General features: G+C 45.1%; 1 protein-coding gene across 10 annotated transcripts in view; it reads left to right on the forward strand.

Annotated features, from left to right (window-relative positions):
• LOC121922959 (zinc finger protein 260-like) overlaps positions 1-25,555 on the forward strand; it is a 27,287-nt gene continuing 1,732 nt past the window's right edge. The window contains exons 1-8 of one of the 10 annotated variants that reach the window (XM_042452954.1): positions 1-39; positions 3,706-3,850; positions 4,482-4,608; positions 6,434-6,950; positions 8,452-8,578; positions 11,521-11,591; positions 16,292-16,418; positions 24,186-25,555. In XM_042452954.1, the coding sequence (XP_042308888.1) occupies positions 6,537-6,950; positions 8,452-8,578; positions 11,521-11,591; positions 16,292-16,418; positions 24,186-25,555 (2,109 nt within the window). In that variant the 5' untranslated portion in view covers positions 1-39; positions 3,706-3,850; positions 4,482-4,608; positions 6,434-6,536. Of the gene's footprint in view, positions 144-356; positions 490-1,458; positions 1,505-3,705; positions 3,851-4,481; positions 4,609-5,177; positions 6,951-8,426; positions 8,579-11,520; positions 11,592-16,291; positions 16,419-24,185 lie in introns of those variants that run through there. The other 9 variants (XM_042452950.1, XM_042452955.1, XM_042452949.1 and 6 more) reach the window with 9 other exon arrangements.

Below are 25,555 nucleotides of genomic sequence, written 5' to 3' on the forward strand. Positions count from 1 at the left end.
AATCAAATCCACAAAAGTCAAATCTGCAAAAATGGAGGGGTGAGTGTACTCCCCCTCCCCATGAGGTCCCTGCTCCACCCACTAGGCCTCTCTTCCTTCCATCCTTCTTGTGGGGCTTCCCTTCAGGAGGGAATAAAAGCAAGGTGGGCTCTTGCTGTTTTCTGCTTGCCCCCCCCCCGACCCCCGCCATACCTCCTCCTCCCTGCCAACCAGGGTCCGAGGGAGAGAGAAAAGGCTCAGCATCCTCCAAGGGGGGTGGCAGGATGGGGTTGGACTGGATGGCCCTGACCCTGGCCATGGGGGGGGGGTTTCTTCCCACTCTATGATTCTTAGAGTCCTCCTCCAAGGGGGGGAATGCGAGGGAGAGGAAGCGGAGGGCCTAGATTCCTAGAGGGGCAGGAGGAAAACTGTTTGTAAAGGTCAGGTGTTGGATAGAAAGCGAGGTCCAGTTGGAGCAGCAGGAGAGGAGAGAGAGAGCAAGAGGACGAGGTGGGTCCTTGGGGCCTCTGTGGATCTCAGGGGCAGGGGTCCTTCGAAGAGAGAGAGAGCCCTTTGGGATGAAGGGAGACCCTGCTATTGGGAGGGCTCTGCTGTGAGGAAGAGGAAGAAGAAGAAGGAAGAAGGGGGCAGGAGGGATGGAGAGGATGGGGGTCCCTTCTGAGAATGAAGGCTCTCAGGGAGGGAGGGAAGCCCTGCTCCCAGAGACAGAGAGAGGCTGGAAAGAGGGGGATGATGGGGGGGATGATGATGGGAGCCCCATGGAGACCTGGCTTCTCGGGGGAGAAGGAAGGGCTGCCCTCTTTTGCCCTCTTTCTCTCCAGGGAAAGGGCCTGGCAATGGAGGAGCCCCACGGCATCCCCAGCCTCCCCTCCTCCTCCTCCCTCTCTCCCAGGACCCTCATGGAAAGGGGGAAGAGGGCAGTTTCCATGAGGAGCCCCCTCTCCCCCTCCTTTCTCTTCCATGGGGCAAGGACGTAGCCAGGGGGGGTTGGGGGGTCTGGTCCCCCCCTTCAGGCCTGGGGGCATTTAAGTTCCTTCCTCCCCCCCCTCCTCCTCACCATTAAACCACGGAGCTCCGAGAGGGAAAGGGGGAAAGACAAGCAACTCTCCATAGGAGTCAGTCTGGCTTCTCCTCCTCCCCCCCCCTCCCTTCTGTTTTTGCCAAAATAAAAGTCTCTTTCAGGGAGGGAGGAAGAGTGGGAGGGTGTGTGAATCAAGGGGGCACTTTAAAACTCCTCCGTCCCCTCCATCAAAAGCACGGAGCAGGACTAGAGGGAAAAATTCACTGGGAGCAGGGAGGCTGAGAGAGAGAGAGGGAGGGCGGAAGAATGGGAGGGTGAGGAGGCTCTCCTGCCAGCCCTGGCAAAGCCAGGAGTAGCCCCAGTGCCGCCCCTAAACTTCTTTTGCGGGGCCTGAGGGAAGGGGCCAAAAAGCCCTGGACGAGAGGGAGCGAGGGAGGGACAGGAAGCTGCATCAGGCTGCATCCACACTCAAGAAATAACCAGGTTTGGCAGCGATTTAACTATTTTGTGGCTCTTGGCTATGGAATTCTGGGAGTTAGCATGTTCTGGGGTCCAGATATCAAGGCTTGGCCCTTTTCTGCTCCTTTCAGCCTTGTTTTTTTTTCTCATTTTTAAAATAAAAATAAAATAAAACACACTTAGCTGGCCCCTTTTCAGCATATCAATGGGGATGCTTTGATGGAGAGTTCCTGCATGGCAGAATGGGGTTGGACTGGATGGCCATTCTTGGGGTCTCTTCCAACTCTAGGATTCTAGGATTAATTAATTAACCTAAGGACTCAATCTAAAGGTCTGGGCCTCTCTGCCCTCCTGCCTTGGAAGCAAAGCCCATTGGAAGACCTCTGGGTTTTACTTTGCAAGGAGTTTTTATTTTCCTTATTTTTGTCTTTTTAAAGGAGTTTCCCCAAAATTCTGCCAGAGGATGAATTGGGACTCTGGAGTCCTATGGCTCTGCTCCAGGCAATGCTAGACTGCAGGGCCCATCATCCAGCAGCACCACAGACTGCTGGGAACTGCAGTCTAAAAAGGTGCACACTGCAGAAATAATCCAGTTGAACACCACTTTAATGCTATGGAAAATCCTGGGATTTGTAGTATCTTGTGGCACCAGAGCTCTCTGACAAAGAATGCTAAATATCTCACAAAACTACAATACCCAGATGTTGTTGTTGTTGTTGTTGTTATTTTCTTAAATCCCGCCTTTCTCCCAATATACAGACTCAAGGTGGTGATTTTCCATAGCATTAATCTATAGTATATCTTTCTACAATGTAGATGGACACCTCCATTATATAATTTGTTGAGGATGCTTTGACTGGGAGTTCCTGCATGGCAGAATGGGGTTGGACTGGATGGTCCTTCTAGGGGTCTCTTCTAACTATGATTCCATGATTCTGTAGCACTCTGAGCCTACTGTGATTTTAATTGTTTTTAAATGTATAACATTTTAAAGTTATAAAGTCTTATAATGCAAGCCATGCACTGATGGACTATTGCACAATAATTTTGTATTTATTGATTTTATACCCTGCCTTTCTCTCAAAATAGGATTCTCTTAAAGGGGTTTGTTTTTTATAAAAAGAAAGGAAGGTATAATGTCTTGGAATTTAAAATTATGGTAGATAGATAGATAAGTCTTGGAATTAAAAATTGTGTGCATGTGTGTATGTAGTGTGTGTGTGTGTGTGTGTGTGTTGGAATTAAAAATCCCTCTTGGAAGTTGGAATGCAGTGTCTCAAAGCATGAGCAGAGTGTCTCTGAGCATGAACAGAGTGGCTGCCGCTCATTGCTTGAACAGCTGCGCTTTGCTTTATCGAGCTGAATTTATCTGATGTAAACGCCTTCAGAGGAAGGACTCAGTTTGCATCTGCACTGAAAAAAATAATCCAGTTTGATGCCACTTTAGCTGCCCTTGGCACCATGTTGTGGAATGCTGGGACTTGTAGTTTGTTGTGGCACCTGACAGAGAAGGCCAAACAGCTTCTCAAAACTACAAATCCCAAGATTCCATAGCAGCACGGAGCCATAACGGAAGTTCAAGTGGTGCCATTCTAATGTAAACGCTCAACCCCCTTTTTGTGTCTGGGGGGGGCTCTTAGCCTCTCAAAATGGTGGCACTTAGTCTGGACCCCCCTTCCCAAAATCCTGGCTACGTCCCTGCATGGGGCACATGGGGAGAGGGCTTTTCTTCCTGAGGCTGCTGGATGGGTTTGGGTCTCTCCTCCTCACAAGGAGACCCAGAGAGAGAGGCTCTTTTGGGGCTCCCTGAATGGAAAAGAGCCCCAGGAGACTGCAGGCAGAGAGAGAGAGAGAGAGAGAGAGAGAGAGAAACAGTTAAGAAGGAAAGAAAGAAAGAAAGAAAGAAAGAAAGGAGTGAGGTAGGGAGACCACCCTCAGTTCCCTTCATCACTCCTCCACAAACACAATTATTGTTCTTGCCTTTTAATTCATCCTTTAAAAGACCCATGGAAATCCATGGGGCCATTTAGCCATTGTTTGCACCAAACAGTCCCTAAGGAGAGAAAACCTCTTTCTGTAACAATGGCTAGATGATTTTTAAAACTAGGTTTAAGAAAATGTCTAGTTAAGTAAAACCAGATTTAAGAAAATAAACAAAATGAAAAAAATCTGATTTTTAAAAATTCCCGTGTTTTTTTTTTAAATGTCTCTTTTTATGAATGTAGGAAAGAAAACAGAGAGGCACAAATGTTTTTGACTCTCTTACCTCCACAACAACCCAGTGAGGTAGTCACAAGAGAGAGACCATGAAGACCACAGACTAACTTTATGACCGTCCAAAAAGACAGAAACATCCCTGTCAGGAAAGAGGTGAGTCTCTTTGATCTGCTCTGTAGGTTTCAGTCCTGAAGGTCTGGAAAGTGAGGAAATAAGTTTGTTTTTCCACAATTTTTTCTTGGGAAAATCAGCACTTTTGAATGTCATCCTTCCAAGCATTTGGGTGACTGTATAGGAAATAATTCCTCCTTTCCTTAACATAGAAAAGAATTCTGCGTTTTCCCCTTTTCCAGTTCCAGCTCTTAGACTGCCATCCTTTATCCGCTTTCCTGAGAAGGCCCCTCCAACTCTGTTAGCCTTTAAGGCTCCAGAAGACTTTTTATTCCCTGGGAGGCAACAGACACACTCAGCCCCCCTTCTCAAAATAGAAGCAAAGAGATCTTGGGAGTGGAGGGAATAAAACCGGGAAGATGAAAAGCCATTCATTTACGTATTTTATTTGCCAGAGCCCAAATGCAGGTGGCAGACTATCTATTTAACAGAACGGCAGAAAATGCCAATGAGGAGAAAGGCCAAAGTCTCCCCATCCTCTGTCTCTTCAGGCGCCCATTTCCCAATTGCATCCCAACTCAGGTTCCCCTCCCTTTTCAGTCTGGGGCAGGAGAGGGGCAGGAAGAGTCCATCAAACATCATTATTTCTCCTGCTTTCTCTCCCCAAACCCAGGCACAACCTTGGCACCAGAGGGCTAATCCAGATCCTTAATTCTTTGGGGCGGAGGGGGGAAAGCTACCGAACCCCCAGGCCTGAATTCTTAATTTTTGAAGCTGAAAGCAGATATCAAGAACAACAAGTAAGAAAGTTATAAACTCCTCACTTTCTCTTAGAGGAAACCATGAATTCTGCCAAAGCAATTTCTTTAAAATTAAACAGTGTATCCAGAGCTGCCTGGCTATCAGTTACTTTTTTTCAGTTTGACAGCCATGGAGTGAGTAGTAAAACCACACACACATTCTCTGTGTAGGAGAACTGTGGAAATTCTCCCTTGCAGGTTCTTCACCCAGAATTTCTCCTTGGGCTCCTACCACCCACTCACTTTGCCCCTTGACTTTCACCTCTCCCTTGGGTTCACTGTCTATTGGGCCAACTATGGACCAACATGTCTGGTTTTTGTGGGTTCAGGTTTCTGTGCCCATAACCAAGATTCTCACCATTTATGTCAGTGAGTGACTTAGGTGGAAGTTAAACAACAGGAAGAACAAAGGGCCCGAACAAACAGGCCAAAATAAAGCTGCTTCGTGTCTCTTGGGAGGTATACTCTTTAAATGACACATACATCTTAAGAGGCCAGAAGTTGTGTTAAAGCCGCACTGCAATCCTTAGGGCTGGAGCATGGCTTTGGTGCGGCTTCCGGCCTCTTAGGATGCATTTATCATTTAAACAGCATACCTCCAAACAGACCCAAAGCGGCTTTATTTAGCTTGTCTTTTTGGGCCCAAAATTTGTTGAGCAACAGGCATATTTATAATTTTGAGTATTAGTGCTATCTCATTATTTCTTTTAATGTCACAATTGTATTGAACTGAAAGCACTTATTCATGTTCCACAATTCTAGCTCTTTGGTGCCGCTTGCCATGGTTCCAGGTCCTGTAGAATCCTGGGGCTTGCAGTTTGGGGAGGCATTAAGAGCTTTCGGGGAGATAATTCACAAAACTAAACATCCCAGGATACCATAGGGCACGGAGCCATGGCTGTTAGTGGCAACAAAGCTCTATAGGTGTGCCATTTTTAAGCAACTGTACACTTATTCTTATTTTGAGACAAATAAATATGGATTGACAGAGTAGCTGAGCTGCTACATTCACTCCTCCATCTTCTTTGTACAAAACTTGGAAGCATTTTCTATTGTTCTTTTTTTAAAAATCAAAAAACTATCTTCAACCCTCTCCTTTGTTTAAAGAAATCTGGCCTTCCAGTTACCTCAGGATTGTGCCCTAAGTTTTCCTTGGTGGGAAGACCAAAAATTTTGTTGGCTGTTCACCAGTGAATGACAGGATAAATATTACAGAGTTACATATTACGTATTGTGCCTTCAAGATTTATCTGACTTATGGTGACCCTAAGGCGACGCTGTCATGGGGTTTACTAGGGCTGAAAGTGTGTGGTTCACCCAAGGTCAGCCAAGAGGTTTCCATGGCCGAGTAGAGAATTGAACACTGGTCTCCAGGGCTGTAGATCAATATTCAAATTGCTACGCCATACTAATTGTATATATTATATGCCGTATAAAATGTAACATTGAAGGTTAACAATGGTAATAGCATACTGTGCTTTTCACTCTATTGATGTTTTCCCCACTATTGATACTGGCCCTCCGGTGCAAGAACACAACCTGCCTTTTCACCTGTCAAATTATGGTGACCCCATGAATTTCACAGGATTTTATTAGGCAAGGAATGCTTTGAGATGGTTTTGCTAGTTCCTTCGTATGAAATAGAGCATACAGCACCTGATATTTGTTGGTGATCTTCCATCCAAGTAGTAACCAGATTAGTACTTAAAAGCTTAGACAGGCTCTAGTACCTCTAGGGTAGGTGTACCAAGATAATAATGTACATTGATGGTACTCTGTAAATGTCTGATAATATCAGTAATAACAAAATGTATTGGTTTTGCAGGCTGTTGCTACAGAGCATCTTTGGGAGATCTTTGCCCTCAGACGGATGATGAAGGAATAACTTTGATCTTTTTTGTGGCTTCATTTGGTTTAAAAAAACATAGATGGAGGAACCAAAATCAGTTGATCCTGAAGGAAGAAAAGGCCATAATGACCTTAGTGGTGAGAGCAGTGGGGGAATCTGGGAGAGGATAATCCAGGGGTCCATGAGAGAGGAACTTGCCAGCTCAGAGAAGCAATGCCAGTGCTTCAGACAGTTCTCCTACAAGGAGGGAGAGGGACCCCGAGAGGTTTGCAGCCGACTCCACCATCTCTGCTGTCAGTGGCTGAAGCCTGAGAGACACACGAAAAAAGAGATCCTGGACTTGGTGATCTTGGAGCAGTTCCTGAGCATCTTGCCCCCAGAGATGGGGAACTGGGTCAGGGAATGTGGGGCAGAGACCTGTTCCCAGGCGGTGGCCCTGGCAGAGGGTTTCCTCTTGAGTTGGGCAGAGGCAGAGAAGGAGAAAGAGCAGCAGGTGAGAGCATTTCTTCCTGGGGCCAAGGTGAGCAGGACTTGGCTCTGGGCTGCCTTTTTTGAGTCTTTGGCGCTTTACAGAGCGCCCAAAAAGGGCGCTCTGCTGGCGCCCGTGTTTGCTGAGGCAGGGAACTGCAGCAGACAAACCGCGCGATTCCCCGGCGCAGCAAAAAGCGGTTTCTTTTTCCAGGGCCGTTGTGACGCCGCAAGGCGCCAATGCCGCCCTTGCGGCGTCACAAGGGTGCCATGGTGTGCGGACACTAAGCGTCCGTCACATCAAAATGGCACCGCCCATGTGTATAGGGTGCCGCCATTTTGACGTACCCAGTACATACTAGGGGTGAGGCCTGTTTGGACGCTGCGTCCTCAGCCAACCCCTAGTACGTACTAGGGGTGTGGCAAAGGCCCGTCTAGAACGAGCCTTTGGTGACTTTGAGGGCAAAGGCTGAAATCTGGTGTTCCCAGACTTGGCTTTTCTAGGGAGAAGTGTGGGGAAGATCTGCCTTCTGATGAAATAGAATCTCAGTCCCTGAAGCATCTGAAAAGAGTGATTCTGTTTTAAAACCATATGTATGCTCCCTGTGTGCCAGGTTGTCAAAGGAAGTTCCCAGGTTTCCCTGCTGACGCTGCCACACAACCTGACCTGCACCCATGATGTGTTAAATAATAATAATAATAATAAATAAAGTTTTTATTTATATACCGCACCTTCCATAGATCAGGGCGGTTTACATAAATTACAGTGCACGTACAATAATTAAAAACAACACCATACAATATACAAAGAATAAAATAAAACCAGCAAAAGCCCCAGTAGCCCATCCTCATGGCCACAGAAGAGGAGGGAGGCCCACAGGATTTTTATGCGGGGAATGCTAGCTGGAAAAAAAAGGTTTTCAACTCCCTTTTAAATTGGGCCAGGGAGGTAGTCGAGCGGAGCTCAGCGGGCAGCGTGTTCCAAAGGGCCGGGGCGGCGATGGAAAATGCCCGCCTTGTGACGGAAGTAAGCCTAGCCCCAGTTTTCACCTCCAAGTGGTGAAACATTTTTACTGTTGCTGAGTTTTGTCATGTTGTTTTTATTCCAAAGCCAACATAACAAATTACCAATATTAGTGTTGTGCCCACAGAGTGTATAAGTGGGTATATCTGTACAGTAGCAATAGGTTTTCATGTTTGTCTCCCTATGTGTCTATTTTAGTTCTTCATTACACACACACGAGTTCATTAGTAGACTGCCATTATAAGTCAAAGCAGAGTTTTCAAGAACTCCAGATGTTCTTGCTAGGTGCTCCATGGAATTGTTTGTGTGTAATAACATGTGTCCTTCTGTATCCCACCTTTTTGAGCTCTTATTTTGTATGTCATTTTCAAGTTGGACATATGTGCTACTGGCTTTTTACTGGCTTAACGGTGGTTGGAAGTCTCATCTCACAGACGCCCAAACCTCTTCCATGTTTTTGCCATTTCCTCATCCAAGACTTGAATCCCGACTACTGTTTCAGGCCAAAAACCTCTTGTCGGTAATTGATTCTGAATTCCCTGTGGTAGAGAAGGATCCATTGAATCCTAGGCAAACTCCACAATGGATGGCAATGAAGGAGGAGTATGATGGAGGGGGGGCTCTGCAAGGTAAGTATGCCTCGCTGTTGTTGTTGTTGTGTGTCTTCAATTAATTTTCAGCTTATAATCATAGTTGGAAGAGACCACAACGGCCACCCAATCCAACACCCTGCCATGCAGTAACTCTCAGTCAAAGCATCCCCGACAGATGGCCATCCAGCCTCTGTTTAAAAACCTCCAATGAGGGAGACTCCACTACACCCTGAGGGAGTGTGCTCCACTGTTGAAGAGCCTTTACTGTCAGGTAGTTCCATCTAATATTGAGGTGGAATCTCTTGCTGGAACGTGCATCCATTGTTCCGGGCCCTAGTCTCTGGAGCAGCAGAAAACAAGCTTGCTCCCTCTTCAATATGACATCCCAACTTTGGTGATGCTCATCTCCACGTATGGAGATTGATTTTCTGCCTCTCTGGCTTAAAAGGCGCATCTTGTACCCTGTGTGTTTGTATTGAGAGCTGGCTTTTGCTCTTTGGGACTCAAGTCCCTCACACTCCCCACCCTATCCTTTGTCTGTACAACAACAACCTTGTGAGGTAGGTCAGGCTCAGAGAGAGCAGAGGAGCCAAGTCTGCCCAGTGTTTCAGGGCTCCTGGGATGCTAGGACTGAATTTTCCTAGTCCAACAGTCGAAGCACTGCACCCAAACACCCTTTGGATTTTCCAGGCCTGGAAGTGTTCTTTCATGCCAAGATGTCCAAGAGGATACAGGTGTATATCAATGTGTTCTAGAGCATTCCTGTTTTAACAGTAAAATTGGCATGAGAGGCATAAATCATATGAGAAGACGAGGGATGCGTTCCTGAACCACAGAAAATGAAAAGCAGGTCATGCTTTAGCACACTTTTTCTTCCAAACTAACAATTGGCACATATGAAGTGAAACCATGAGGTTGGGGAAGCCTTGTATGAATAAACAAAACTGTTTTATAATGTTGTACACCGCCCTGATTATATAGAAGGGCGGTATAGAAATAAAATGTTTATTTATTTATTATTTATTTATTTATTTAGGAACCTTCTGGAACCCACGTGAAGGCTTCTTCCATAATTAATGCAGGAATGTCCTTTTATTTTGCCAGCCCCAAACTTTCTTGCTATTTCCATTTTGGTGGCCAAACTCATACATCTATGGGGGATAGCTGTTGAGACAGGCTTCTCTACTCTTCCATTGTATTTCTCTTTAGCTGTTCCTTCATGCTCAGTGAGGGTCTCTGGAGGCAGCTGCTGTTTCCCTAGTATGTTATAGGCAGGAACACACGGCTGCAGTAGGATCAGCTAGAGCAGAATCCCACTGTTTCTCAGCTCACGTGCTGTAACAGAAATTTCAGGAAACTTAAAGATCTAGGCCTGGCATAGCGATGATTGACAAGAGGACCGAGTAAATTGAAAATCCATAACTTTATTTCCAATTGTCGACAAACTCAGTGGAATTCAAGTTCCAAAAAGCTGAGGCCCCGAACAAAACAAAATGGCTCTTTTTATATTATTGAAGACAAAGAAGCTTCTTCAATATATCAAAGCTAACAAAATGAAATTCAACACAGAGAAATGTAAGGTACTGCACTTAGGGAGAAAAAATGAAATGCACAGATATAGGATGGGAGACACATTGCTGAATGAAAGTACATGTGAAAGGGATCTAGGAGTCCAAGTAGATGATAAGTTGAACATGAGTCAACAGTGCGATGCGGCAGCTAAAAAGGCCAATGCAATTTTAGGCTGCATCAATAAAAGTATAGTGTCTAGATCAAGAGAAGTAATTGTGCCATTATATTCTGCACTGGTCAGGCCCCACCTGGAATATTGTGTCCAATTCTGGGCACCACAATTCAAAAAGGACATTGAGAAACTGGAGCGTGTCCAAAGGAGGGCGACTAAAATGGTGAAAGGTCTGGAAACCTTGCCCTATGAGGAGCGACTCAGAGAGCTGGGGATGTTTAGCCTGGAGAAGAGAAGATTAAGAGGTGATATGATAGTCCTGTTTAAATATGTGAAAGGATGTCATATTGAGGAGGGAGCAAGCTTGTTTTCTGCTGCTCCAGAGAACAGGACCCGGAACAATGGATGCAAGCTACAAGAAAAGAGATTCCACCTCAATATTAGGAGGAACTTCCTGACAGTAAGGGCTGTTCAACAGTGGAATGCACTCCCTTGGAGTGTAGTGGAGTCTTCTTCCTTGGAGGTCTTTAAACAGAGGCTGGATGGCCATCTGTTGGGGATGCTTTGATTTGGATTTCCTGCATGGCAGGGAGTTGGACTGGATGGCCCTTGCGGTCTCTTCCAACTCTATGATTCTATGATTCTATCTGATTGGCTAATTACAATTTAAACATACAGAATTCTTACAATCAGAACAGAAATACATGCATACATTAAAACTGCATCATCACTCTTTACCCCCTCCTTTAGGAATTTAGTAGCTTCCTTCTAACCTTGCTTCTGAATGTCAACAATGTATCCTTATCTTAAATTGTGTATATTATGTCTAATTCTGTTGGTGCCAGCTTCTTACGGGTCATGATGCTCTTTTTATTCCTTTGCTCTAATTTTTTTCTAAACCCCAAGCCTCTATTTTAAAAACTATCTCTCTGGCTGACAAAAGTAACTCCATCTTTCTATAGCTTTCTATTTCAACAAGGAATTTCCACCACAGTGTTAATGCATTGTTTAATCCAGACATATTGTGCAACCAGATGCTGAAAACCCTGTGTGGTTTCCAGCTCTCTTTCACCCTCCTTCCAATGCATATGCTGCTAAAATAGTTTCAGCTGTGCAGAGGATCAAGAGGAAATGGGGACAAGGCGGGTATAATATGACTTTATACAAAGGAGCTTGCTTGTCAAAGGTTTTGTTAACCGAGGGGTGCCTGTACTTCCTAGTGAGTGTTTAAGAACACTACTTCTAACAGCAACAGATGTGACTGGGTTCCCTCTCGCCTTGGTCTCTCCCACAGAGGCTGGAATGATCCCATCAACAAGGACTCAATCGCCTCTCCCACTTTGTGGTGAACCACAACCAGATCAGGTAAGGAAAAGTAATCCTAGAACAAGAGAATTGGAGCAGTCTGGGTTTCTATTTTCCCAGATCACATACCTCTCAGTGCTAGTGGAGAATTTTGTTTCAGTTTACTTTGGGGTTTTAAAAATTGTAAAAACGTATCTTTGTAAAATCTGAAAAAAATACTAAAAACATTTTAAAAATGTGCAAACTTCTTCTCTAGGTTTGAATCCCATATATTTAGCCCTCTTATTCTTGAGTTAGAGTTGCTCTCCTTTTTCTCTGAACTTTTTCTTGAGCCGAAAAGGGGATATTCCTATGATAGATATTCCCTATTTCCTATAAAGAAATCGGACAAAGCCATCTGCTATCTGGTATGGATAATTTAATTGACCCCTGGCCCATTCAACTGGAACCATACAAGTCTCTTTCTTTCTAGGCAGGAAACAAACAGGTAAGAAGAATGCAGCAGGGCTGGTTAATCATCTGTGCCTCAACCTTTGGATTTGTGTACTTCTAATAGTTAACCTGTTTTCTTCCTCAGAGGGAATAATAAATTAATAATAAAACTTTTATTTCTACCCTGCTTTTCTGTAACAAGACAATTAAAAGTGGCTTACAACTAAAATTTCCACATACAATATTATTCATAAACATACAATCCCCCCCCCCAATCATAGAATCATAGTGTTGGAAGAGACCACAAGGGCCATCCAGTCCAACCCCTTGCCGTGCAGGAACTCTCAATCAAAGCATCCCTGACAGATGGCCATCCAGTCTCTGCTTAAAGACCTCCAAGGAAGGAGATTCCACAGCACTCTGAGGGAGTTTGTTCCACTGTCGGACAGCCCTTACTGTCAGGAAGTTCCTCCTAATGTTGAGGTGGAATCTCTTTTCCTGCAGCTTCCTTCTATTGTTCCGGGTCCTGTTCTCTGCAGCAGCAGAAAACAAGCTTGCTCCCTCCTCAATATGACATCCCTTCAAATATTTAAACAGGGCTATCATATCACCTCTTGACCTTCTCTTCTCCAGGCTGGACATCCCCAGCTCCCTAAAGCGTTCCTCATAGGACATGATTTCCAGACCCTTCACCATTAGTCGCCCTCCTCTGGACACGCTCCAGTTTCTCAATGTCCTTTTTGAATTGTGGTGCCCGGAGTTGGACACAATATTCCAGGTGGGGCCTGACCAAAGCAGAATACAGTGGCACTATTACTTCCCTTGATCTAGAGACTATACTTTTATTTATGCAGCCTAAAATCGCATTGGCCTTGTTAGCTGCCGCATCGCACTGTTCACTCATGTTCAACTTGTGGTCTACTTGGACTCCTAGATCCCTTTCACATGTTGTCTCCTTAAGCCAGGTGTCCCCCATCCTATATCTGTGCATTTCATGTTTTCGCACTAAGTGCAATACCTTACATTTCTCCCTGTTGAAGTTCATTTTGTTAGCTGTGGCCCAGCTTTCTAATCTATTAAGGTCATTTTGAATTTTCATCCTGTCCTCTGGAGTATTAGCTACTCCTAGTTTGGTGTCATCTGCAAATTTGATAAGTATGCCCCCAATTCTGTCATCCAAGTCCTTAATAAAGATGTTGAATAGCACTGGGCCCAGGACAGAACCCTGTGGGACTGCACTGGTCACTTCTCTCTCCCTTATCCCAGCTGCTGAGTGGCTAATGAGGGATTCCCTCAGCAAACCTCTTGGAACGCCAAAAGCACACCCTTTCTGACCTCCTCTGGCTAAAGGTAGGAACCTCAATGCTCTGCTGCTCTATGTCTCACAAGTCTGGCACCTGGGCTGCTGAACCCCAGGCTCCACTGGAGGAGATCTCACAGAGCTAGGGTCTGGCTGAGCCAAATCCACTGGGAAGGAGAGCAGAGCTGGGACCTGGCAGGGCAGAACTGGGGCCTGGTACAGTCCCAGGTTCCTCCTGCACCTGAGGAGCCGAATCCTCCTCGTGGTTGGCCATGGCACTAGGAATCTGAGCCCTCTATTCTTTTTGCTGCTTGGGGGACTCTCTAGGACAGGGGTAGGCAACCTGCGGCCCGCGGGCCGGATGCAGCCCGGCAAGGCCTTGGGACCGGCCCCAGCCCAGTCCTGCCGCCGATTGCCACCAGGGCCTTTGGGGGGCAATTGTCTATAGAAGCCTCAGAAACATGCATTTATATTAACATTTTTTTAAAAAATCAGCAAATTTTTTCGTATGTCCTCCATTTTTTTTAAAAAAAGTGTCTTCCATTTGAAAATTTTATCCTACATTTGTCCTGGTTTATTTATATATTTAATTGGTTTTTAAATTATTTAATTTTTTTTAATTTAATTTAATTTTATTTTATTTTTGCTTCAGCCCCCCAGTTGCCTGAGGGACAGGAACCCGGCCCCCAGCTCAAAAAGATTGCCTACGCCTGCTCTAGGAATCTGAGGGCTCAGCTCTCGCTCTCACTTGTGTCCAGTTCTGGGCACCACAATTCAAAAAGGACATTGAGAAATTGGAGTGTGTCCAAAGGAGGGCGACTAAAATGGTGAAAGGTCTGGAAACCTTGCCCTATGAGGAACGACTCAGGGAGCTGGGGATGTTTAGCCTGGAGAAGAGAAGGTTAAGAGGTGATATGATAACCCTGTTTAAGTATTTGAAAGGATGTCATATTGAGGAGGGAGCAAATTTGTTTTCTGTTGCTCCAGAGAACAGGACCCGGAACAATGGATGCAAGCTAAAGGAAAAGATATTCCACCTCAACATTAGGAAGAACTTCCTGACAGTAAGGGCTGTTCAACAGTGGAACACACTCCCTCAGAGTGCAGTGGAGTCTCCTTCCTTGGAGGTCTTTAAGCAGAGGCTAGATTGCCATCTATTGTGGATGCTTTGATTGGATTTCCTGCATGGCAGGGGGTTGGACTGGATGGCTCGTGCGGTCTCTTCCAACTCTATGATTCTATGATTCTCTAGGAAACAGCGCGTCTGCTCTCTTCTCCTTGGCAGACTGTAGGAATCTGAGTTCCTTGTTCTCTTTCCTCTTGGAGGACTCAATCTGAACCTGAGCCTCTGCTCAGGTTCCCACTTTCTGTCCTCCTCCCTTTCCCCCTTTTGTCCTCTGCTTCCTTCTGTTACTGCAAACTGAGTCCAAAATGCCAAAATAGTTCCTACTCAGCTGTCCCAGAAAGGGAGAGGAGAGGACAGAATATTTTTCTTCACACACATACACATACAACTCAGGCAAAAGCTACTGCTGTAATGTCTCCTCCCTCTTTCTCCTTCCTCATTCATAACCTTTGCCATCTTGACTGTACCTTGGTATTGGCTGGTCTCTTCTGGCCTGAGTTTGACCTGTGAAATGTTGGAAGGATATGGTGTGTTCACACTCTACTGCCCATTCTCCCCAGTGGCTGGGATGGAGAGGGACCCCCTGTCTCTGACCTCAGATAGAAGGCCAAAGACAGTGACACCTGGGTTCATGAAACTACGTGTGAAAGGGATCTAGGTGGTAGACCACAAGTTGAACATGAGTCAACAGTGCAATGTGAAAGCTAAAAAGGCCTAATACTGTTCTAGGCTGCATCAATAGAAGTATGGAAATAATAGTGCCAATGTATTCTGCTTTGGTCAGGCCCCACCTGGAATATTGTATCCAGTTCTGGACACCACAATTCAAAAAGGATGTTGAGAAACTGGAGCATTTCCAAAGGAGGGTGACTAAAATGGTGAAGGGTCTGGAAACCATAAGGAACATCTTAGGGAGCTGGGGATGACCAGCCTGGAGAAGAAAAGGTCAAGAGGGGATATGACGGCCCTGTTCAAATGCTTGTTCAAATACCTGAAGGGATGTCATATAGAGGAGGGAGTAAGCCTGTTTTCTTCCAGAGACTAAAACATGGAACAATGGATGGAAGCAACAGGAAAAAAGATTCCACCGCAACACTAGGAGGAACTTCCTGACAGTAAAGGTTGTTTGACAGTGGAACAAATATCAACTACAGAACCATAACACACTGTAGATCTTTACATTCAAACAAACTTTTATTCTTGTTTGAAGAAACACTAGGCCTGAGTTTTAAAACATTAAAACACGCAACTCAACACTAAGAGTCTAGAGTGGGTTGTCATAATTTGGTGGCAGTGGTGGGATAAAAATGCCCATGGTGCTGTCAACTTAAAAGAACAGTGGTCAGAAAAATTTAGAGTAATCGTCACAAGAACCCTTCAAAACATTATTCCCAAGTCACCTTCTCCTCGGTACTCTAAATCCTCCTTTAGTATGCCAGCAGTTATATAGAATCTTCTGGAAGAGTGGACAAAAGAGAATTATTTGGCATTGTGGCTGCCAAATTGGGACAGATGGAGGATATGGCATAAAGTTCCACAACCTGCCTCCCCCAAAATAATCCAAAAACACCAGCTGAAAGTGGGCTAATATGGCAGTTGGACATGATCCAGCATCCTCCCTCCTGGCATGCTGACACGTTTGAGCTGCCCACCCCATCTTGCCTAATGTTTCCTTAAAGCCCGTCTCCATTTACTGAAGGTGTAGAATATGTCATGTGCTCAGGTTCCTCTGTTTGTCACACTTTGTTCACAATGTTCATGCTGGTGTAAGCAGAAGAATCAGTCTCATCTCAACTGCCTTTGGAGCCGTATCAGCCAGTGTGACTGTTTTGTTCTAATTGCCACAGCCGGCAGCCATCTTGATGTCCAGAGTGAGCAAGAACCTTTTTCTTCTGTCTTTAGAGCCTGTTGACTTTTGAGGAGGTGGTCGTGTCTTTCTCCCCGGAGGAGTGGGCCCTGCTGGATCCAGACCAGAGAGCCCTGCACAGGCAGATCACGGCAGAGATCTCTGGGATCATGGACTCTCTTGGTAAGGCTCTCTCTTTCCCTGGATGATTATGTCTTCTCTTTTAAGATTCATTTATAATAATGGCATTAACAGATACAGTATTTTGAAGGGGTCCCCGATGGGAAAGGGATGAGCCCTGTATATGCAGATCATGGAGGAAACCTGTGAGTTTATGGGCTGTCTTGGGAAGGCTCTCTAGTTCTCTTGTTGATCATTTCCATTTTAAAATGTGATGGGATTGCATGCTTCTGTTAGGCAAGAAGCTATGCTGACAGAGTGTGGCTGGTAGTAGGGTCTCCTAAGACAGGCTTTTGCTGAAGAGGCAGAAGAAATGTACCAAGAGTTAGTGGGCAGTAGCAATAGTGTGTGTGGCAGGGTGACACTGATGGAGGATCTCTCCAAGACTGAAGAGCAGAGGACAAATATGAGTAGTACTAAAGATGTCTACCCAAGGCACCTGTCCCACCAGGAAAAGGATGAGGAGGATCAATTCCCCTCCGCCTCTTTCCGGGTGGGTAGCTCCCTTAGGAAGGCAGTTCTTTCCACTGGGAAAGGGACTGGATTGGCATGTTCACCTTCCCCATCTACTCCATCCTGGGCTTTTTCCTCTGAAGGCTTTCTCGTGTCCTCACCAAGTAAAGCTTTCCATATTGGCAAGACTGAGAGAAAGCCTTCCCTGGAAGATCTTAGGGCTCTAACAGGTTCGTATGGGGAGATATGGTCTCTCAAATAGTGTGGGCGTAAGCTGTGTAGGACACTTTGAATTGCGCTTCTCTTTAAAAAACCTCCAAAGGAGGAGATTCCACCACATTTGGAGGCAGTGTGTTCCATTGTTGCTTCTTTCCTATCTAATTTTTATCCAGATGCTTTCCATCTGGCTTTCAGGATATCCACTAATTCCCAGTTCACTCCAATAGGATCAGATGATCAACCTAATTGTGCCAGGGTTTAGTTCTTTGGGGATGCAGTAAGCAAGCTGGATTTAAAGGAGCCGCTCTCACCTGGCTCCTCTTCCTCCTCAGTCACCTCAGCTGCTCTGGTGCTGGCACTGGTCTTCTGGGCCAAAGAAAAGGCTCAAGTCTGGGCTATTTAACAGATCATATCTCCCTGTATGAACTGTCCTGGGTGCTAGGATCTCCAGTAGTGGGCCTTGTCTCTGTCCCGGCCTCATCGCAAGTGCAGTTGGTGGGGACCCAAGAGAGGGTCTTCTTGTTGGGGCGTAGGGAGGTGTGCTGCGTCCACTATGGCCACGTGCAGAGTTAAGCCACGCAGGCAGGACACCACAAAAAGGCTCTTGGAGAGACGTCTGCAAAGGCTTCAAGCTGAGAAGGAAAAATTCCTCCCACGCAGGCTCCAGCTTTGAGCTTCCGGCTTGAAGAAATAAACACTGCTAGACAGCAAAGCTCTCACTCAAACAAGAGGGCTTTAATTCACTTGTTGCAAGCTATTTATAGAATCGCACAGAGTACCAGACAGCCGTCTTGGATATTCACAGCTCTATATACAAAGTGCTTTGCCAGTCACTGACCGCAACAACCCAACAACGGAGATAATCACCCTCTCCCTTTTATAGATGGTCTTGTGTGAAGTCATGTGGTGTCTTGCCACCAATGAAACCTTGCTGGTTTCATCCCGTTTTATTGAACCATTTCCTGTATTGCTATGTATTTTATATGTATTATCCTATTATTTCTTAGATTGTATGCCGTAGGCAGGTTTACTCTTTTATATTTATTGTTTTTATGTACAGCGCTGTGCAAATCTACAGGGCAATATAAATAATCATCATCATCATCCCCAGTGCAGGTTGCATCATACCAGATCTCATGATTCACCTTTGGCTGACTTCACCTGTTGTGCATGTTGCATCAGATGTCCCATGATGCACAGCTCCCAAATGCTGACTCATGCACACCTGCCACATGGACTGTAGTTATCTCTGCTCCAGTTCCACCTAGGGGCCACATCCATGTCATTTCTAGACCTTGTGTGCCACATGGTCCTGACACTTCTCCATGACTGCCTCTAAACTCTGAAGCTCCCTTCCCAGGGAGACCAGAATGGCTCCCTCATTGTTGTCATTCCGCTGGCAGGCTGAGACTTTTTGTTTAGACAGGCATTTAAAATAGGAAGTTTTTAAAGAATATCCTGTAGGTGGTGTATTTCTTTAATGTGTCTGGTTTTAAACACTTTCACCTTTTTAACTGTATTTTATTTTAAACAAACCCTACATTGCAATACTGTAGTTTAATTCCATTTTAATTGTCACTTTTGTAAGTTTTTAATTGTACTGTATTTTTAGACTGTAAGCTGCCCTATGAGACAAGCGGGATGCAAATTAACTGATGATGATGATGATGATGATGATGATGATGATGATGATGATGATCTTTAGGCTCCTGCTGTGGCCTATTTTGCTGTATGGATTACACATAGAACTTTATACATTGGAGAAGAACAATCAGGTGGTGGGAGGAGGGAAAACAGAAATTATGGGGAGAAAAGGTTTCCAGCATAGTTTGTTTTTATTTTATTTTTTTAAAATCAAATCAGTTCCTTATCACAAAATGACAAAAACCTGCACATTTATACAAGCATACACAGGTTGCAAAGTATGCCTTATTGTAAGAGAAGCCCCTTATTTAAAACTTGGAAAGCTTGTCCCTTATAAGGCCGACAGCTGAAGCTTATTATAAGGAGTGTCCCCCGATGATGGTGCGTGAGGCCAATGGCAGGGCATGCAGTGTCAAAACACCATGCTCTCACGCTGGTGCTTTCTGCTGGTCTGTTTAGGGTCTAAGTTAACTGAAATCAATTATTTCATTTGTTATTCTTGGAGGAGAAAGTGCAGCAGCTGGAGTCAAGAGTAGCTACACTTCAGCATATTAGAGAACAAGAGGATTTCCTGGACACAATAGAACTAACCATCTTGGATGAGTACCACGCAGAGGAAGATGCTGGGGTGGAAGAGGTCACTTGCCATACACAGGAGGCAGACAGCTGGAGGAATGTCACAAAGAGAAGTAAGCCAAGAAGGAATTGTTCTGGGAGCTTGCAGCTAGAGAATCGATTCGAAGCTCTTTCCCATATCAAGGAGGATGAAGAAGAGCAGCATGGACAGACTTCAGGGACAGAGCAGGGGAGCCTGAGAGTCCCACCCGAGGGAACAGTCGCTGCTAAGCCTCGGAGGGGGCGTGTGGTTGTAGTGGGGAACTCCTTGCTGAGGGGTACAGAAGCAGTGATTTGTAGGCCTGACAAGATGTCTCGAGAGATGTGTTGTCTTCCAGGTGCAAAGGTCCGTGATGTGACAGAGAGGCTGACAAGACTGGTCAAGCCTACTGACCAATACCCCTTCCTTTTGGTCCACGTGGGAACTAATGATACTGCAAGACACAGCCTTCAGAACATCAAAAGGGATTACGAGGCGCTTGGTAGGAAGCTGAAAGGAATGGATGTACAGGTTGTCATCTCGTCTCTTCTGCCAGTTGAAGGGCATGGTCCAGGAAGGGAGAGGAAAATAGCGGATGTGAACAACTGGCTTTGCAGATGGTGCCGCCGAGAAGGATTTGGATTCTTCGATCATGAGCTGCGGTTCCATGAGGAGGGACTTCTTGCAACAGACGGGTTGCATCTCACGCCAGTTGGAAGAAATGTTTTTGCCAACAGTCTCAAGAACTTGATCAGGAGGGCTTTAAACTGAGTTCCGAGGGGAAGGAATACAATATTAAGGAAGGCGAAAGGGATGGCGAAAATAGTCAAACTGACATAGAGGAAACAAGGCAAACAGTGCAAGGACCCAACAGTGCGAGGCAATAAAACTTGCACAGGCAGCAAGTAAAAGGGAACCATGGTCTGCGATGTCTCTACACTAATGCACAGAGCATGGGAAATAAGCAAGATGAACTCGAACTCCTAGTACAACAAAGCAAATATGATATAATAGGCATCACTGAAACCTGGTGGGATGAGTCTCATGATTGGAATGTGGAAATAGAGGGGTATAACCTTATTAAGAGAAATAGGCCAAACAAGATTGGAGAAGGAATAGCACTATATGTCAGAGATATTTACACCAGTGAAGAGATCCAGGACATCAATCATGGAAGCCAGGTGGAGAGCATCTGGGTAAAAATTAAAGGGGAAGGAAAGAACAAGGATGTTACGGTGGGAGTCTACTACAAACCCCCAAGTCAGACTGAGGAATTGGATGATATCTTTCTAGAACAGATGACCACACAGTCAGAAAAGAGAGATGTAGTAGTGATGGGCGACTTCAACTATCCTGATATTTGTTGGAAGTCAAACTCAGCAAAATCCTCAAGGCCTAGCAAATTCCTCACTTGCCTGGAAGACAATTTCATGGTCCAAAAGGTGGAAGAGGCAACAAGGGGGTCAGCTATTTTAGATCTGATCCTAACCAACAAGGATGACTTGGTTAATGGGCTGCAAGTGGTGGGATCATTAGGTGGAAGTGACCATGTTCTCCTGGAGTTTGTAATACAGTGGAAAGGAGAAGCCAGGCATAGTCAGACACGCATCCTAGACTTTAGGAGAGCAGATTTCAGTAAACTTAGAGAGGTATTGAGAGCGATTCCATGGTCAGAAATACTAAAAGATAAAGGAGTTCAGGACGGATGGGAGTTTCTTAAAAGAGAGATACTGAAGGCACAATTTCAAACAATTCCAGTGAGAAAGAAAAACGGGAGGTGTCTCAAGAAACCAGGATGGATGACTAAGGAACTTTCAACCGAGCTGAGTTTGAAACGGAAGATGTATAAGAAATGGAAAAAGGGGGGAAATCACAAAAAAGGAATTCAAAGAAATAGCAGGCATTTGTAGGGGTAAAGTCAGAAAAGCTAAAGCACAGAATGAACTCAGGCTTGCTAGAGAGGTTAAGAACAATAAAAAGGGCTGTTTTGGATATGTCCACAGCAAAAGGAAGAAGAAGGAAACGGTAGGTTCACTGCGTGGAGAAGATGGCAAAATGCTAACAGGAGACAGAGAAAAGGCAAAATTATTCAACACCTTCTTTGCCTCAGTCTTCTCAGAAAAGGCAAAGGGTGCTCAACCTGAGGATAATGGAGCAGAGGACAGAATAGGGGAATTTCAGCTCAGAATAAGTAAAGAGATAGTAGAGGAACACCTTATTAATCTAAATGAATTTAAGTCTCCGGGACCAGATGAACTCCATCCAAGGGTATTAAAAGAACTGGCAAATGTAATATCGGAGCCATTGGTAATAATCTTTGAAAACTCCTGGAAAACAGGAGAGATCCCAGCAGACTGGAGGAGGGCAAACGTTGTCCCCATCTTCAAAAAGGGGAAAAGAGGATCCCAACAATTATCGTCCAGTTAGTCTGACATCAGTACTAGGAAAGATTCTGGAACAGATCATTAAAGAGAGAGTCTGTGAACATCTAGAAGGCAATGCCATCATCACAAAAAGTCAACATGGGTTTCAGAGAAAGAAGTCATGCCAGACAAACCTAATCTCTTTCTTTGATAAAGATGAAGGGAATGCTGTGGATATAGTATATCTTGATTTCAGTAAGGCCTTTGACAAGGTTTCCCATGACATACTTGCAAACAAGCTTGTAAAATGTGGGCTAGACAAAGGAACCGTTACATGGATCTGTAATTGGTTGACCGGCCGAACCCAAAGGGTGCTCAACAGTGGCTCCTTTTCATCCTGGAAAGAAGTGACCAGTGGGGTCCCACAGGGCTCTGTCCTGGGCCCAGTGCTATTCAACATCTTTATCAATGACCTGGATGACAGAATTGGGAGCATACTTATCAAATTTGCAGATGACACCAAATTAGGGGGAATAGCTAATACTCCAGAGGACAGGATCAAGATTCAGAATGACCTGAATAGAAAGCTGGGCCAAAGCTAACAAAATTAAATTCAACACGGAGAAATGTAAGGTATTGCACTTAGGGCAGAAAAATTAAATGCACAGATATAGGATGGGTGACACCTGGCTGAATGAAACTACGTGTGAAAGGGATCTAGGAGTCCAAGTAGATCACAAGTTGAACATGAGTGAACAGTGTGATGCGGCAGCTAAAAAGGCCAATGCTATTTTAGGCTGCATCAATAGAAGTATAGTGTCTAGATCAAGAGAAGTAATAGTGCCACTTTATTCTGGTTTGGTCAGGCCCCACCTAGAATATTGTGTCCAGTTCGGGGCACCACAATTCAGAAAGGACATTGAGAAACTGGAGCCATGTGTCCAAAGGAGGGTGACAAAAATGGTGAAGGGTCTGGAAACCATGCCCTATGAGGAACGACTTAGGGAGCTGGGGATGTTTAGCCTGGAGAAAAGAAGGTTAAGAGGTGATATGATAGCCCTGTTTAAATATTTGAAGGGATGTCATGTTGAGGAGGGAGCAAGCTTGTTTTCTGCTGCTCCAGAAAACAGGACCTGGAACAATGGATGCAAGCTACAGGAAAAGAGATTCCACCTCAACATTAGGAGGAACTTCCTGACAGTAAGGGCTGTTCGACAATGGAATGCACTCCTTCCTCGGAGGGTGATAGAGTCTCCTTCCTTGGAGTTCTTTAAACAGAGGCTGGATGGCCATCTGTCAGGGATGCTTTGATTTGGATTTCCTGCATGGCAGGGGGTTGGACTGGATGGCCCTTGCGGTCTCTTCCAACTCTACGATTCTATGATTCTATGATTTAGGTAGAGCATTTGTCAACCCTGCATGTTTCTATTTAGAAAACCTGGCAGCAAAACCAGGCCTAGCAGCAGTGTGTTGCCCACAGAACACCTGCCTTAGATGCTCTGCTCAACACAATGGCCTGTTACAGACTGCCAAAATAAAGCTGCTTCAGGTCTCTTTTGAGGTATTCTGTTTAAATGATGCATGCACCCGAAGAATCTGGAAGCTGCACGAAAGCTGCACTCCAGTGCTTAGGAATGGCGTGTGGCTTTGGTGCGACCTCCGGACTCTTAAGACCCATGTATCATTTAAATAGCATTCCTCCAAAGAGACCCGAAGCAGCTTTATTTTGGCAGTCTGTAACAGGCCAATATGATTCATCTTTACTGAGCACTAGGCACCGCGACTCAGTTCAATCTCAGCTCAATAGAGGAAGCTCCCCTCCCTCAGACTTTTCTCACAAATCCTCCATTCTCAGTAGTCTTGCTCCATGTCTCTGAGAGCAGATGTCTCTGGAAAGGCCTCAAACAAGAGAGGAAAGCAACAGTCCAGGGAGCCAGGTGCTTGCCCCCAAGTCCTTCTCTTCAGACATATTGAGCAGTTCCCTTGGCCTGTCATGATGGATACTGTTATATTTTTGTTGCAGCTCAAATAAAACTGGTATAGCGGGTGAAACAAAGCTAAAATGATATAGGGGTGTCAGCATGTAAAACCCTAAATTTAAAATATTATTAAAGAATGAAAATGTATTCGTCCGGAGCTTAAAAAGTTGCTGAGTATATAGGATTTATTTATTTATTGATTTGATTTGATTTTTAAGTATGATCCCTGATATTTCTGCTGGAGATTGACCCTAGATTCATGCTGGAAGCCCTTCAGAAGTTGCCTCTCTAGACATCTAGAGGTCCTCTATGGTCAAAATCTGCTGGAGGGTGGAGAGAGCCTTCCCCTGAAGCTTGTAAAACTCAAGGAGGCTCTTGTGGGAAGATACAGGCTATCAGATAGTCTGGATTTATGCCGTAAGAGAGAGCATAGCATGGCTTCTTTTGTTCTGATGATTTATTTCCCTCTAATCCACTTTTTCACACAATTATTATTTTCTGCTTTTCTTCTTCACAGCAGAAGACCGGAGGAAAACATATGTATGTGCTAAGTATGGAAAGTGTTTTAGGCAAAAACTGGAAGTTACTAAGCAAACTCAACCATCAGAGGAGGAAAGTTATATCAGACAGAAGCCCTACAAACACCAAAATACGGGGCTTCTGCCTTGCAAGATGCCTCATCCCCTAAAGAAACACTTCAGGTGTGAAATTTCATGTGTGAAAGGTTTAGGTTCTAAATTGTTCAGTGTAAACTATGAAGAAGCCCATACAGTAAGGAAACCACACAAATGCTGGAGGTGTGGGAAATGCTTTGCACACAGTTCACTGCTTATGGCACATTTGAAAGTGCATAGGAATCTTATAACCCACTGGATAAACAACACAGGAGAAAAACCCTACAAATGTCAGGAGTGTGGCAAATGTTTTGTTCAAAAACCAGGACTTGTGAGGCACCAGAAAGTCCACACAGGAGAAAAACCATACAAATGCCAGCAGTGTGGGAAATGCTTTCCTTATAAGTCACGTCTTGTGAGCCACCAGAGAGTCCACACAGGAGAGAAACCATGCACATGCCAGCAGTGTGGGAAAGGTTTTGTTCAGAAGTCCGACCTTGTGAGGCACCAGAAAATCCACACAGGAGAGAAACCATGCACATGCCAGCAGTGTGGGAAATGCTTTCCTTATAAGTCACGTCTTGTGAGCCACCAGAGAGTCCACACAGGAGAAAAACCATACACATGCCAGCAGTGTGGGGAAGGTTTTGTTCAGAAGTCATCCCTTGTGAGGCACCAGAGATTCCACACAGGAGAGAAACCATACACATGCCAGCAGTGTAGGAAATGCTTTCCTCATAAGTCACATCTTGTGATACACCAGAGGGTCCACGCAGGACAGAAAACATACACATGCCAGCAGTGTGGGAAAGGCTTTGCTTACAAGTCAGATCTTGTGATGCATCAGAGATTCCACACAGGAGAGAAACCATACACATGCCAGGAGTGTGGGAAAGGTTTTGTTCAGAAATCAGCCCTTGTGAGGCACCAGAGAATCCACACAGGAGAGAAACCATACACATGCCAGCAGTGTGAGAAAGGCTTTGCTTACAAGTCAGCTCTTGTGGTCCATCAGAGATTGCACACAGGAGAGAAACCATACACATGCCAGGAGTGTGGGAAAGGTTTTGCTGAGAAGACAGCCCTTGTGAAGCATCAGAGAGTGCACACAGGAGAGAAACCATACACATGCCAGCAGTGTGGGAAAGGCTTTGCTTACAAGTCAGATCTTGTGAAGCATCAGAGAGTGTACACAGGAGAGAAACCATACACATGCCAGCAGTGTGGGAAAGGCTTTGCTTACAAGTCAGATCTTGTGAAGCATCAGAGAGTG

Source organism: Sceloporus undulatus, chromosome 2 (genome assembly GCF_019175285.1).
Source record: "Sceloporus undulatus isolate JIND9_A2432 ecotype Alabama chromosome 2, SceUnd_v1.1, whole genome shotgun sequence".
Taxonomy (NCBI): Eukaryota; Metazoa; Chordata; class Lepidosauria; order Squamata; family Phrynosomatidae; genus Sceloporus; species Sceloporus undulatus.